Here is a 14,136-nt window from a genome sequence, read left to right on the forward strand (position 1 = left end):
ACTGAGACATTATTATTAACTAAAGTCCATAGTTTTTATTAGGGTTTTACTCTTCGTATTGTACATTCTGTGGATTCTGACAAATGCTTAATGCCATGTATCCATCAACACAACATCATACTGAATAGTTTCACTGCCCCCCCCAGCCCCCTGTGTTTCACCTATCTATCCCTCCCTCCTTCCTTCATGAACCCCTAGCAACCACTGATCTTTTTACTCTTTCTACAGTTTTGCCTTTTCCAGATGTCATATAGTTGGAATCATACTGTAGCCTTTTCAGACTGTAGCCTTTTCTTTCATTTAGAACTATCATTTAAGGCTCCTCCATGTCTTTTTGTGGAGTTGATAGCTCATTTCTTTTTATTGCTCAATTATATTCCATTGTACAGATGTACCACAGTTTGTTTATACATTCATCTTTTGCAGGATATCTTGGTTGCTTCTAAATTTTGGCAATTATGAATAAAGCTGCTATAAACATTTATGTGCAAGTTTTTGTGTGGGAAAATTATTTTTAATATGGTCTTAATTTTGTTGTAAAGACAAACACTTTGAACTCAGGGTATGAGTAAATTGAGTCATCTTTTATTTTTATTTTTTAATCGATCAGTTTAATAAAATATCCAACTTATTTTGTTTCTGTGAAAGTGCTGTCATATATATAGACCAGTTTGACTGAAATTTATCCTTGAGTCTTTGCAAGAGAGGGGTTGCTAAATTGCTACTATTCGTGCAAAAAATGGTCCTCAATTACAAAATCAGCATAAAATGCTAGATTGGATTCATTAATGACATTGTAATTAATGAAATCCATAGAATTAAAAGGCCAGAGAATTAGGAGGACTGCATTTTATCCAAATGTCCTGGTGTTCTAAATATTATAACAGTGAATTAGACGTGTAAAAAAGGTTTTCAGGTTTTTGATTTTTCTTCTCTTTCATGCATGAATTTGTTTTCTAAATTCTTTGGCTCCACAATTGTGTATACTCAGGAAATTAAAGGTTCAGCTCTTTATACATATTCATTTTTACTTTCTTGGTGTTCTCTCCTTAACCTGCCTCTTGAGAGTAGGAATTACAAAGAGGTTTTCTATGTAAGTCCTTCTATCACCCTTAGAAATGTTGAAAATATATACATTAGAAGCATTGGTTTAATTTAAATTCAGTAGTAATTGAAGGACCTTGTATCAGTCTTTCACCCTAAAGTTATCTCTTTGTTGTGGATTCTGGGGACTTTTCCTTTTGAGGTCTGAAAACTGCCCACTGATTAGACAGGAGATATACTGGTGATTAGTGGGGATTAATCCATGCCCTGTTTTTCAGCATCTATATATTATGTGTGAATGCTTAATTGCACCGGATATTATAATTACTTGTGCATTTTGCATGGCAGCTTTTCAGTGTTAACTATTTAATGACTGTTTACTGAGGTGGAAACTGAGACTCAAAGGGATTATATCATTTAAGATCATCAGTTAATAAAGAAGTAGAACTGGGATTTAGCATAGCTTAGTCTTCTTATTTTAAATCCCTGTGCATGATATAAATTTTTAAAAGACCTGTACCCCAAATTCTTGGAGCAAAATGCATGGTAAACAATTGTATAATGATAAAATAAAATACATTCTTATAAAAACTATGTCCTTGTTTGCTAGTCCTTCTTTTGTACCTCTGACACAGGTAGCCTTTATTTACTTTCTTAGTTCTCACACCATTAGAATGTATGTTTTGGCTTTTCTTTGGTAAATGTGCTTGCATTCTCTCAATGAAAATAGAAATAAATTGTAAAAAATAAATGCCATTTGAATTAGGGTTAAGATTCCCTTCACAGACTCCATGATTTTAAAACTTGGCTCAGAATGCAAATAGGGGAAAGCATGACTTGATTTTCTCCTGCTCCTTTTTAAAGTATTAGTTTAGAGTTTGGCCTTTTAAGAAAACTTTTTGTTAGTGTAACTTTTATCATCAGTTAACGTTTATTAAGTAATCTAAATTCATGGACTTCCACCATATACAGTTCTGTACCTTTTGTGTCCTATACTGTGGGCAGAAGATGCAGAACTGAACCAAGGAAGCCAGTTTCTATACTCTAATTTCTTCAAAGGGTTACCTGAATGATTTTGATTTGAACTTTAAGAGGGATTTTTTTAATATTTGCAGGGGATGAACAGGCTGTAATGTTTGATAACAAAAGCTTTGTGTGTGCTAGAAGATGTTTTCTATAGTTTTTTCCACTTTAAACAATTTGCTTTTCTTTAATATACTTTGTAATGACCTGAGTTTAAAGTTTTTTTTACCAAGGGTGAAAGGGCTTTTTTTATCAATTAATTTTGAATAATTAAAAAACTTCCCACAAAGAGAAAACTTACTTTCTTTATATCCTTTTTGTGAAAAATTTCCCAGTAGAATACATATTGGAAAGAAAGGAAGGCTAAGAAAGGAATGGCTGTGTTAAATTAATTTCTGTTTGTTAGTGGAAATGGCTGAAGTTATTTAATATTGTTAACTTCTTCCAATATTTATTTTTTATCTCTATTTATAGTAGAAAATACAGAGTTTTTACAGCAAGCTGCTTTAGAAGAATATGGTCCAGAGCTTCATGTGGCTTTGAGGAGTCGAAGAGATGAATTACATTATTTAAGGAAACTTACTGAACTACTTTTTCCTTATATTTTGCCTCCGAAAGCAACAGACTGCAGGTATAAATAGACTGGAAAATGTCATAGCATACCATACCGTATGTATATTGCTATTCTTGATCATAATAGGAATACACTAAAACTTGAGATTAGGCTATGATATGAATAATTTTTCATTTAAGAAATATAATTTATCAGGTCTTAAAATGCCATTTTAGGTACTAAACATTCATGATGTGTTGTGTTGCTAAGAATTTTTTCTTGGAAATTGATCTTAGGAAATCAAAGACAAATGTAAAAAATTAATTTTCTTACTTGAGATCATTATACTTTATTACTTCCTTGGTGTTCCTTTTAAAAGACATGCATATTATGATTCACCGGCAGAAACACTTTGAACAAATTATACAGACAAGTTTGGGTTTTAAGGTATCCACCTGGGAAGTATAGTTAGAGGTCATTTAGTCCAGCCTCCCTTATTTCTGCAAGAGCATGTTTAGATTATTCCATAAAGTTACCTCTTTACTCTTATCCTAATAATCCTTAGAGGAAAAAGACCATGGCTTATTTTTATTTATTTATTTATTTATTTAAATGGAAGTATAATTTATAACGTTAAATTAGTTTCAGGTGTACAACATAGTAATTCAATATTTTTATAGATTATACTCCATTTAGAGTTATTACAAAATGATGGCTGTATTTCCCTGTGCTGTACAATACATACAACCATGGCTTATTTTTAGTGATGTACTTTAAATATTACTTTATTGTATTTAAAATTTTTAATTAAATTAAAAAAAATTTTAATTAAAATATTTTTACTTTAAACAAATTGTTTTATAATATTAATTTAAATTAATTATAAAAATTATGCTACTACAAGTATTAGGTTTTACATATTAATTTATTATATGTAAAATTTTAATATTTGAGATGGTGTTTTTCTAATGCTCACTCAGGTTCCTCCTGCTGAGGAAATGCTTTTTTCCTCTTAAATAGTATTCTCTTTTAGCCAGGTAAGGGCTCTGGGTGTGGTCTGTGAACCAGTAGCATGAGCGTTACTTGGGGGCTTGTTAGAGATGGCAGAGTCTCAGCGCATACCCCAGACCTACTGATGATAGTCCGCATAATAACAAGATTCCCAGGTAAGACCTGATGTAAATCACTAAATATGTACAATGTTGTTCCTTTTTCCAGATCCCTGACCTTACTTTTAAGAGAGATTCTCTCTGGTTCAGTGTTCCTCCCTTCTTTGGATTTCCTAGCTGATCCAGTAAGACGTAAAAAACATTTTTTTTCTTTCATTGTGATCAGATACATAAAACATAAAATTTACCATCTTAAATGTTTTTCTATGTACAGTTCAGTGGTATTAAATACATTTATATTGTTGAGCAACCACCACCATTACCTATCTCCAGAACTCTTTTTATCTCGTAAAACTGAAACTCTGTACCCATGTAAACAGTAATTCTCTATTCCTCCTGGCCCCTGGCGACTCTACTTCCTGACTGTACTTTCTGTCTCGATGAATTTGACTACTCTAGTTACCACATATTAGTAGAATGATGCAGTATTTGCAGTATTTGGCTTATTTTACTTAGCATAATATCCTCAGTGTTCATCTGCATTGTAGCATATATCAGAATTCCCTTCCTTTTCAAGGCTGAGTAATATTTCATTTTAAGTATATGTTACATTTTGCTTATTCATTCATCTATTGATGGATACTTGGGTTGCTTTTACTTTTGATCCAGTAAGATTTTGAAGAAATAGGGATAATTGATAATGAATCAATTTGACTTTTTGAATGCCAAAGTCAGAATAACTTTTCTTTTCCCATTTTCACAAAAGTTGAGAACCCTGTATCGTAGATTTTTTTTTTTTAAAGATTTATTTCTTATTTATTTATTTATTTAATTTATTTTTGGCTGCATCGGGTCTTAGTTGCGGCACGCGGGATCTTTGTTGAGGCATGTGGGATCTTTCGTTGTACTGCGTGGGCTCTTCATTGCGGTGCGTGGGCTTCTCTCTGGTTGTGGCATGTGGGTTTTCTCTCTCTAGTTGTGGCGCGCAGGCTCCAGGGCATGTGGGCTCTGTAGTTTGCGGTATGCAGGCTCTCTAGTTGAGGTGGTCGAGCTCAGTAGTTGTGGTGCATGGGCTTAGTTGCCCCGTGGCATGTGGGATCTTCCCGGACCAGGGATTGAACCTGCGTCCCCTGCATCGGAAGGTGGATTCTTTACCACTGGACCACCAGGGAAGTCCAAAGAACCCTGTATTGTAGATTTTTAAAAAGTCCCTCTGTATTACATAAGTGCAGATGCTTTGCCACTGCTCCATTTGTTTCTTCATTTTTCCAGAAACTTTCCTAATATGATAAAAGCTTTGAGAATTCTGGGCAAAATGCGGTAATGGATTTATTTTGATCTTTGTTTATTATTTTCCATTAGGATACTGTGAATCATTTGCTTATCATCTTCATAGATGACAGTCCAGTGAGTATTGAACATGTTAGAAAATACTTCAGATTGCATTGAGTTTTGATTCACATCTGTAAAATCAAATGACATGTTACTGAATTAATTAATTCTTTCTTCAAAGCCTGAAAAAGCGACTGAACCACCTTCCCCTTTGGTTCCATTCTTGCAGAAATTTGCAGAACCTAGAAATAAAAAACCATCTGTAAGTATTTTCAGCAATAACTTATATTACTTTTGATATAAACAATTTTATCATGTATTTACATAGCTCTAACTTACTCTTTCTCCCATATTGTATCAAGGTGCTGAAGTTAGAATTGAAGCAAATCAGAGAGCAGCAAGATCTCTTATTTCGGTTTATGAACTTTCTGAAACAAGAAGGAGCAGTGCACGTGTTGCAGATTTGTCTGACTGTGGGTGAGGCTTATCTGTGTACTTTATTAAAGTCATTGTTAAACTTTGTCATATGTTTGACTGTTTAGATCAGATGTTGTAGCTGTCATCTGTTATTGTACTAAATTTCATTTGCTAGATACTCTAAGAGTACCTGTGAGTTATCTCTCAAGTGTCCACTCCTTTCCACATTGGAACATAATCTGTAACTGACTTCAACCAAATCCTCTTAGCAGAAAAATAACTGCTAAAAATTCAGAATAATGAAAATATGTTAAAGACCCAGTCATTAGCACTTTTTCACAGTTTTTATTAAGGATTATTTTGATTCAATAATCAAATACAAAAATGTTTTATTTTGGCTAGAAGTTCTATAACGTCTTCCATTATTGGATTTAGAGACACTGTATGGACTCTCTGTGAGCAGACTAATTTTTTAATGTACCTAATTTCTTTTTTAAATATAACTTTTTAAAAATTGAGGTATAATTTACACAGTGAAACCCATAGAACTTAAATATACAGTTGAATCAGTTTTGACAAATCTGCACTCTGTATAACCTACAAACCTACACCTTTATTGAGATAAAGACCATTTCCATCACCCTAGAAAGTTCCCTTAGGGCCCTTCCCAAATGATCCACCCCTGCTCCCACTCCTGCCAAAGCGATCACTGATCTCATTTCTCTCACCACAGATTAATTCTGCCTGTACAGTTTCCTTATATAAATGGAATCTCATAGTATGTACTCTTTTGTGCCTGGCTTCATTGATTGAGGATAATGCTTTTTAAGATTGAATCATGGTGTTGTGTAGATGAGTGGTTTGCTCTTTTTTATTGCTATGTGTAATATTCTTTTGTATGAGGGTACCACTCTTTCTTTATTCATTCTTCTTGTAGATGGATATCTGGACTGCTTCCACTTTTGGGCTATTCTGAATAAAGCTGCTGTGCACATTCTTACACACACGCGTGCGCACACACACATATTTCGGCCCTGATAGTTATTGGCATATTTACTTTTCTGGTGGTTTTTATTTTTTTCTGCAAAACCGGTTTCTATATCATTTTCCTTCTGCTGAAGTACTTTTTTTTTTTGCATTTCTTATAGTACCATTCAGCTGGGGGTAAATTCTCTTAACTTTTGTCTGAAAAGATGTTATTTTATATTCATTTTAAAAGGATATTTTCACCAAATATAAAATTTTAGGTTGATGGGTTTTTTTCATTCAACATTCTAAGTCATTCTTCCATTACCTTTTGAACAGCACCATTGTTTCTCAGGAGAAATTAGCTTCCATTCTTATGTTTGTTCCCCTGTATGTATGTCCCTTTTCACCCTGATTGGTTTTGCAGTTTTCTCTTTATTTTGGGGTTTCAGCAATTTGACTGTAATGTGTGGTTTTAAAAAAATTTATTCTGCTTGGATTTTACTTGAATGTTGGTGTTTTTCATCATTTTTGAAAATTCTTGGCTGTTATCTCTTCAAGTATTCTGCCTTATTTTCTCTCTCCTTTCTTTTTGAGACTCCAATTATATGAATTTGCTGTCATCTCAAAGATCTTATATGTTCTGTTCCAGTTTTTTCTTTTTTTAAAAACTTCCTTACCTCACTGGGTTTCAGTTTGGATAATTAAGAATTAAGGGGTAAGCTCCATATTACCTCTTGTAGTAAAAAAAAAAAAAAGGCAGTCAATATTTTGGCTTTCCTAATGCTGTCCTTTCTCATTTTAGAAAAAAAAGATTAATTTGTTCAGACTCTGAGCTACATCACTAGTCTACAGCCTCCATGATGGACAGAAATATTGTTTAAAAACAGTGGGACTAAAAAAAGCCTTAGTTTTCACTGTTATTTAGGGAATCAGATTTCAAAATATTAAAGACCCCTGGTATAAGAAATTAATCCAATATGTTCTTTAAACAGCATTTTACAAGTGTGTTTATTATTCTAAATTTTAGAAAATTTGTATTGCTGTGGAAATATTTATGCATTTTATATTCGCATATAAAATATTTGATTGAGCTTCTCTTTCATCTCAGTAGTTGTTTTACTCCCAATTAAATCTTTTTAAAAAGCTTAAAATGATGAGTAGATTGCTCATATTTGCTGCTGTTAATATTGATTACAATTAGAGTGGGAACGTGAAGTTTTCATTGAGTAGTTTTATTCTATGAAAGTAATTCTATTTTTTTTTTTTTTTTTTATTCTTTCCGAATTTGCTAGAGGAATTCAATGACAGAATTTTGCGACCGGAGTTATCAAATGATGAAATGCTATCTCTTCATGAAGAGTTGCAAAAGATTTATAAAACATATTGTTTGGATGAAAGTATTGACAAAATTCGATTTGATCCCTTCATTGTAGAAGAGATTCAAAAAAGTAAGTAAAAGATGAGGATGAATTCTGTAGCTCTTTTACTCTTTTCAGAGTTTTCTCTTGTATTCCCTGCTTATTGCAACAGCTGTGTGAGATACACAGGCAGGCATTATCCTATCTTACTAACAAGATGGAAGCTTTGATGAGGAAACTTATTCACAATTCACATAACTAATACTTGCCAGAACTGGAGCTTGGTTGTTCTGATTCCTCTCTAGTGTGATCTGCACCTTACAGTGGATTTTCTGCAAAACAGTCTTAGTATTGTTTGTATGCTCTTTTCACTGCAATGAATTTTAAACTAATATATAATGTATTTGTGCTTTTCATAAACAATTTTTGCAATATAATTTTTTTAACAGTTGCTGAAGGCCCCTATATAGATGTTGTGAAACTTCAGACTATGAGATGTCTTTTTGAAGCATATGAACATGTACTTTCTCTCTTGGAAAATGTGTTTACTCCTATGTTTTGCCACAGTGATGAGGTTAGTCAAAATATTAATCTTGTTTGAAGATTTTTCCTCAAAATTTATTAGTGGCTTTGATATCGTTACATGAGTAATTCAAATAACAAAATAAACAGAAAAATAAAACATGGTTAATTAAGAAAATGAATACTATTTTCCACTACATAAGTTAATGGAGATTAGAAGCTGGTTATAAAAACAATTCTTAATACCAAAACCATGTTTGTATATATGTGACTAGAAGATTGCAGCCAAATTGGTCTATCTGATTTGCCATATGCCTGAGTGGCTTTGTAGTGGTGATGCAGAAACCTCATTCTTCTTCTTCTTTTTAAAATATTTATTTATTTATTTATTTGCCTGAGCTGGGTCTTAGTTGCGGCACGCGGGATCTTTAGTTGCAGCATGCAGGATCTAGTTCCCTGACCAGGGATCGAACCCAGGTCCCCTGCATTGGGAACACAGAGTCTTAACCGCTGGACCACCAGGGAAGTCCCCCATTCTTCTTGTATATACGTTATTTACAGACTTGTAGAAGTCAAGTGGCTTGAATACCTCCATTTGCAATATCTTCATCCTTACTCTGTTTGACTGTGGTTGTATTCACTTGATTTAAGTAATGTTTCCTTTAAGCTCAAAATCAGTAAGGTGAAGTAGCAAGTTTCAATATCAAATATTGGTTTAATAAATCATAATTATTTTTTAAGTATTTCAGACAACTTTTAAGAGGTGCAGAATCACCAACACGCAATTCAAAATTCAACAGGTAGGTATATTCAATCATATATATGTTTTTCTTTTTTTCGGTTCTTGTTGATGCTAATCATTCTGTGATAACATCATTATCTTTATTAATCTGGTTTCCTTGCTACATAAGTAGACAAGATTACTAAGGAATTGTAGAGCTATACTACATATAATAATGTGAAAATGTCTGACATTCTTTCAGAAGAATTTAACAAGATACATACACCATTGCCTTGTTAATCTCATAATTATTATTGCTTGATCACCTGCTTTATTGGAGACTATGGACTGCATGCATAATTGAAATCCACAGATAACTCAGTTTTAGAGAGTAGTTTGTTTTTTTCCCATTTATTAATTTTAATGAAACTCCTGTATAGGACTGCTTAAGGGGAAGTGGTTCTTTTACCTTATTAGCCTGCTGAGTAGCTAAATGTTAAGTTAGGGTCATAACCTCAGAGATGGAAAGCTGTCTTTGCCACTTTGAGAACACCTAGTTGTCTTCAACATACTAAGGCACTAATTTTGCTGGCTTTAGAATATAAAATTAATAGGAAGAAAATATGGGCTGTTTTCATTCTGGGTACTGCTTATAGTCTTTTAAAATATGTTTTTCTTTATATTAACCTGACTCTAACGTTAGCTATCAGTCTTGTCAGGACTCTGCTTCTGTGATACTTGATTGATTTACCTATATATCAATAGAATAAGTAAAAGCCTTTCTTAACATTCTTTCATTGAAAATTTAGAGTAGCATTGCTAATTTGCTGTTAGATGACTTAAAATACGTAAAATGTTTATTCATATGTTTTATGTCTACATTCTATTTAATTGCATTTTAAAAGTAAAATTTTAATGCATGTTAATGTTAACCTACTCTTCTGTTTCATTCCATACTTAAAGCATAACTTAAAAAATATTTAGGGATCTTTTGTTAACTTTGCTTCTTAGCTTAAGACATAACTTTAAAAAATACTCAAACTGAAAATGTGTGGAGCGTGCACAATTATATCTAATATAGACATGAATTCCATATTAGAAAATACAAGTTTGTTTTCTATGCCAAGTTTTTGGTGGCTTAGTCTCTGAATATTTTCCACTGTATCAAACAAATGGTTTGCCTAAATGAGGGCAAAAAACCAGAATTATTTCCTGACATACTGAGTTTTTAAAAACTTTCTTTAAGATGATCTAGATTTCAGATCCCAATCCCCCCAAAATAGCCATTGTGTTCGTTTCTCTTTCCTTTATCAAGTTATTCATAAGAATTCCTTTCTTTGTGAAGATGAATGCTATCCATCTGTGTAACTTTTAAAGCTTTTAAATTTTGTTTTATGTTCTAAAGTGAAACTTGTTTAATATCTGGGCTTTCTCTTTCTCTTTTCCTTGTGTAATTTCACATATCTGTTATTGCAGAAGTAGCCTAAGTTTGGATGATTTTCGGTAAGTCTTGAGACAGCATGTGATTCTTTTCTGTATAAATTATCTGTTTAACTCCAATTACTGCCTTTATATCAGCTATTTGGGATATCCTTTTCTTTTTTTTTTTTGGCCACGCCGCACAGCTTGAGGGATCTTAGTTCCTGGACCAGGGATTGAACCTGGGCCAGGGCAGTGAAAGCCCAGAATCCTAACCACTAGGCCACCAGGGAATACCCTGGGGCATCCTTTTAAGATTAACCTCTACTTTTATTCTAGAGGTCTCCTTTTTGAAATAGCATTATATATGTCATCAGAAAATAAAAATGTCAGCATAAAAATAAAGTGAAAAATCCAGTATTTAGCTTTTTAAGGCTATTGACTCATTTGTTGTTGTTGTTGTTATTGATCTTGCTAAATTTCTTTTAGAATTATTTGTGTTTAAAGAACTTTTTTTAAAGCAAGAAGTGCAATATTTCAGTATTTCTGGGTGTAATCACAAGTGAAATATTTTAAAAATATGTCATTTCAAAAAGCCCAACTGTTTTATAATCTATCTAGGTCTTAGAGACTAGCATAATTTATCTAGATTCTAGAGATTTTAATAATATTTTGTTAACATTTTCATATTTGTTTTCAGAAACATTTCTTCTCTCAGAGAAAGTTATATTTCCAATCCTGGATTTTTTAAAAAACACTAATTGCATGCTTGTTTAAATAAAACAATATTCTAGTTTAAGTATCCTTTTTACTACTACTACTTACTATTAGAGTTTTTCCAGTTTTAAAATAAGTTTGATTTACTCCTTGAACATGTATAAAATGCACATATCACTAATATACCTAGTGCATTTGACACTTGATCAATTTACTTTTATTTCTGTAACTGTTGCATTATTTTTATAAATACATTTTCTTATAGGAATAATAGCTATTCGTTAAGCTAGGCCTTCAACACCAACCTCCTTGAATTTTAAAATGGTCATTTTTCTTTGGACATCTGTTGTAAGGGCAATATTACATAGTGAGTTTTAAATTGGATAAAAGTTATGTTTTTATTTGTTGAAACATGGGGCAGTAAGTAGGCTGTATTGCAAGAAATTTTTGCTGCTTTTTGGCATATTTTTGTTGTTGCTTTTCAGCTATTTCTGGTTTTAGAAATTCACTTTTGAATAAAATTACAAAACCATTATTTAATATATATGGCAGAGCAAGCTTCTTCCTTAGGCTACATTTGCTTTTATCTTTATGTTCATTGCTAACCCTTCCCTTTGGCATTTTATCTTTTCTTGTTATTATTTTGAAGTTATATATGGTGTATTTTATACTTCATTCTTCTTTTGAGTATTTATATGATTATAAAGTTGAAGAAAATTTTCAGAATTTGTTTTTCCATCTAAAAATGAAGTACTGAGAAGGTCATAGTTTTGTTTTGTTTTTTTCTGTTACACTGTGCTTTTTTAGCAGTACAGTACAGTTCGAATAGGATAGTCTATTTTGAACATTGGTCTAACCACATTTTTAATTTATTTCAAAAAATGTATGGCAGTAAGAAATATATACCACTAGGGGGCTCTCATCTTTTATTCTTTTTAGTTCAGTTAATGTTTTAAGGTTAAATAGTAGGTAAATTTCAAATGTTTGTTAATAAATATTGTCCCATTTATTCATCCCCTCAAATTTAAACTTTAAATGTTCTGTCACTTTTGGCTATCGAGATGTTGAGACAATCTATGACTGAGAACTCCAAAAAGTTATGTTTAGCTATACCTTCAGTTTACCCTTCTTTGCAACCATTTTTATTATTGTTTACAGTAAACTGGACCGTTGTGATAATGTAATAATTTACTGTGTTCTTGATACATTTTTGTTTAATATTTAGGAGCACACAGAAGAGAGGAGAATCATTTGGAATCAGCCGAATAGGTAGCAAAATTAAAGGAGTCTTCAAGAGCACCACAATGGAGGGAGCTATGTTGCCTAATTATGGCTTAGCTGAAGGTGAAGATGACTTTGTAAGTAAAAATTCTTCAGTTTGATGTATGTATAATTTCAGGCTTGAAGTGGCATAAAAAATTGGTTACGCTTGTTTTTTCCCTTTTTTTTATCTTACTTCTTACTTCAGATTTTGTTTATGTTTCCCATTCTTTCAGTAGTCATTATAGTTTCATGGTGCTAATCTAATTTTTTAAATTTCTGAGCACTAAGTTATTGCTTACTAAGGCCAGATGGTTTCTGTTAAGCTGATATACTTCTAATAGTCAAACAATTTACCACGTTTTGATTAAGCTTTTACTTCATATCCTGATCTTATCTCTTTCTAACCACATGGGCCAGGCATACGGAGTTGTGTTAATAGATGTCCTGCCTGACCCCTTGATATTCAAACTGTGATCTGTGGATCAACAGCATCAGCATTAGCTAGGAACTTGTTATCGTTACAGAATCTCAGGCTTCATCCTAGACCTACTGAATCATAATTTACATTTTAACAAGATCCCAGATTTATAAGCACATTACACCCTCCATGCTATTTTATTTCTCTGTCTTTTCACATGTTGTTTTGCTTGAAATGCCTTTTTTTCCCCTTTATTTACCTAGAAAATTCATACTTATCTTTCAGAATCTAGTTGCTTTCCATAAGCCCCTACCTGAGTCCCCAAGCAGAATTGAACATTCCCTCCTTTTTTTGCTTCTGTTAGATCATATGTTAAAACATGTACCACGTTGTGTTTGAAATTACGATTTTTTTTGTTTTTGGCTGCGCAGCAGGACTTGTGGGATCTTAGTTCCCCCACCAGGGATCGAACCCGGGCCCTGGCAGTGAAAGCTCCGAGTCCTAACCACTGGACTGCCAGGGAATTCCCTGAAATTACGATTTAATTTATGTATTTGAAAGTATGTTTATGATTGTCTTTCCTACCAATTAGTGAGTTCTATAAAGGCAGATATTGTCTCATTTGTACTTTGCATTTGTTTAAAAAATCTTTATTGAACAGACATCCTGGATCTTCATTTTGCCTTTTAATATCTCAGCACTGGAGATAAAAAGGTGATTAAGACCTAAACTTTGCTCTTAAGAAATTTACTATCCTGAGTATAAAAGGGATGAATATTAGTGATTGGATTGGTAATGACCAAGAAGAAGGAAGTGGGGAGAGAAGAGTAAATAAACCTATTTTTCCTCTTTACCCCTTCCTTTCAACCTTTGTCCCTTTGCACTGATAAATTGTTAAAAAGATTCATTGCTTCTTCATAATAATTTTAATGGAAGAAAAACTTATTTAATTTTTTTTCTTTTTAAATAATCCAAATACAGCATTCTTTTTATCTTTATGCCCATATTTTTCCTTAAAAGTATGGGTAGAAGAGAGACAGTAGACCAGAGGAGGCAGTCTTTTAAAAAAACAATGTTTATGTTTTTAGATTTTAAGCATCTCAATTTTTTAATAGTATAGAAAAGTAGAAAAAAATTTAAAATACCACCCATAATTCTGCCACCCAATAACTACTTCTATTAACATTCTTGTGATTCTGTATTTTAAAAATATCTTTCCCCTTCCCACCCCCATAAATTAGGCTATATATAGATTGCTATCCTGATCTCTG

The 14,136-nt window shown here is 32.5% G+C and overlaps 1 protein-coding gene across 10 annotated transcripts in view; it reads left to right on the top strand.

Annotated features, from left to right (window-relative positions):
• SNX14 (sorting nexin 14) overlaps positions 1–14,136 on the top strand; it is a 101,906-nt gene that overhangs the window by 27,524 nt on the left and 60,246 nt on the right. For 5 of the 10 annotated variants that reach the window (XM_082473939.1, XM_082473932.1, XM_082473938.1 and 2 more), the window contains exons 8-17: positions 2,542–2,698; positions 3,839–3,914; positions 5,092–5,136; positions 5,243–5,323; positions 5,424–5,538; positions 7,740–7,895; positions 8,255–8,379; positions 9,069–9,127; positions 10,525–10,551; positions 12,410–12,542. In XM_082473939.1, the coding sequence (XP_082330065.1) occupies positions 2,542–2,698; positions 3,839–3,914; positions 5,092–5,136; positions 5,243–5,323; positions 5,424–5,538; positions 7,740–7,895; positions 8,255–8,379; positions 9,069–9,127; positions 10,525–10,551; positions 12,410–12,542 (974 nt within the window). Of the gene's footprint in view, positions 1–2,541; positions 2,699–3,691; positions 3,787–3,838; positions 3,915–5,091; positions 5,137–5,242; positions 5,324–5,423; positions 5,539–7,739; positions 7,896–8,254; positions 8,380–9,068; positions 9,128–10,524; positions 10,552–12,409; positions 12,543–14,136 lie in introns of those variants that run through there. The other 5 variants (XM_082473936.1, XM_082473937.1, XM_082473935.1 and 2 more) reach the window with 4 other exon arrangements.

This window comes from Balaenoptera physalus, assembly GCF_965194825.1.
Source record: "Balaenoptera physalus genome assembly, chromosome: 9".
In the NCBI taxonomy this organism is placed as follows: Eukaryota; Metazoa; Chordata; class Mammalia; order Artiodactyla; family Balaenopteridae; genus Balaenoptera; species Balaenoptera physalus.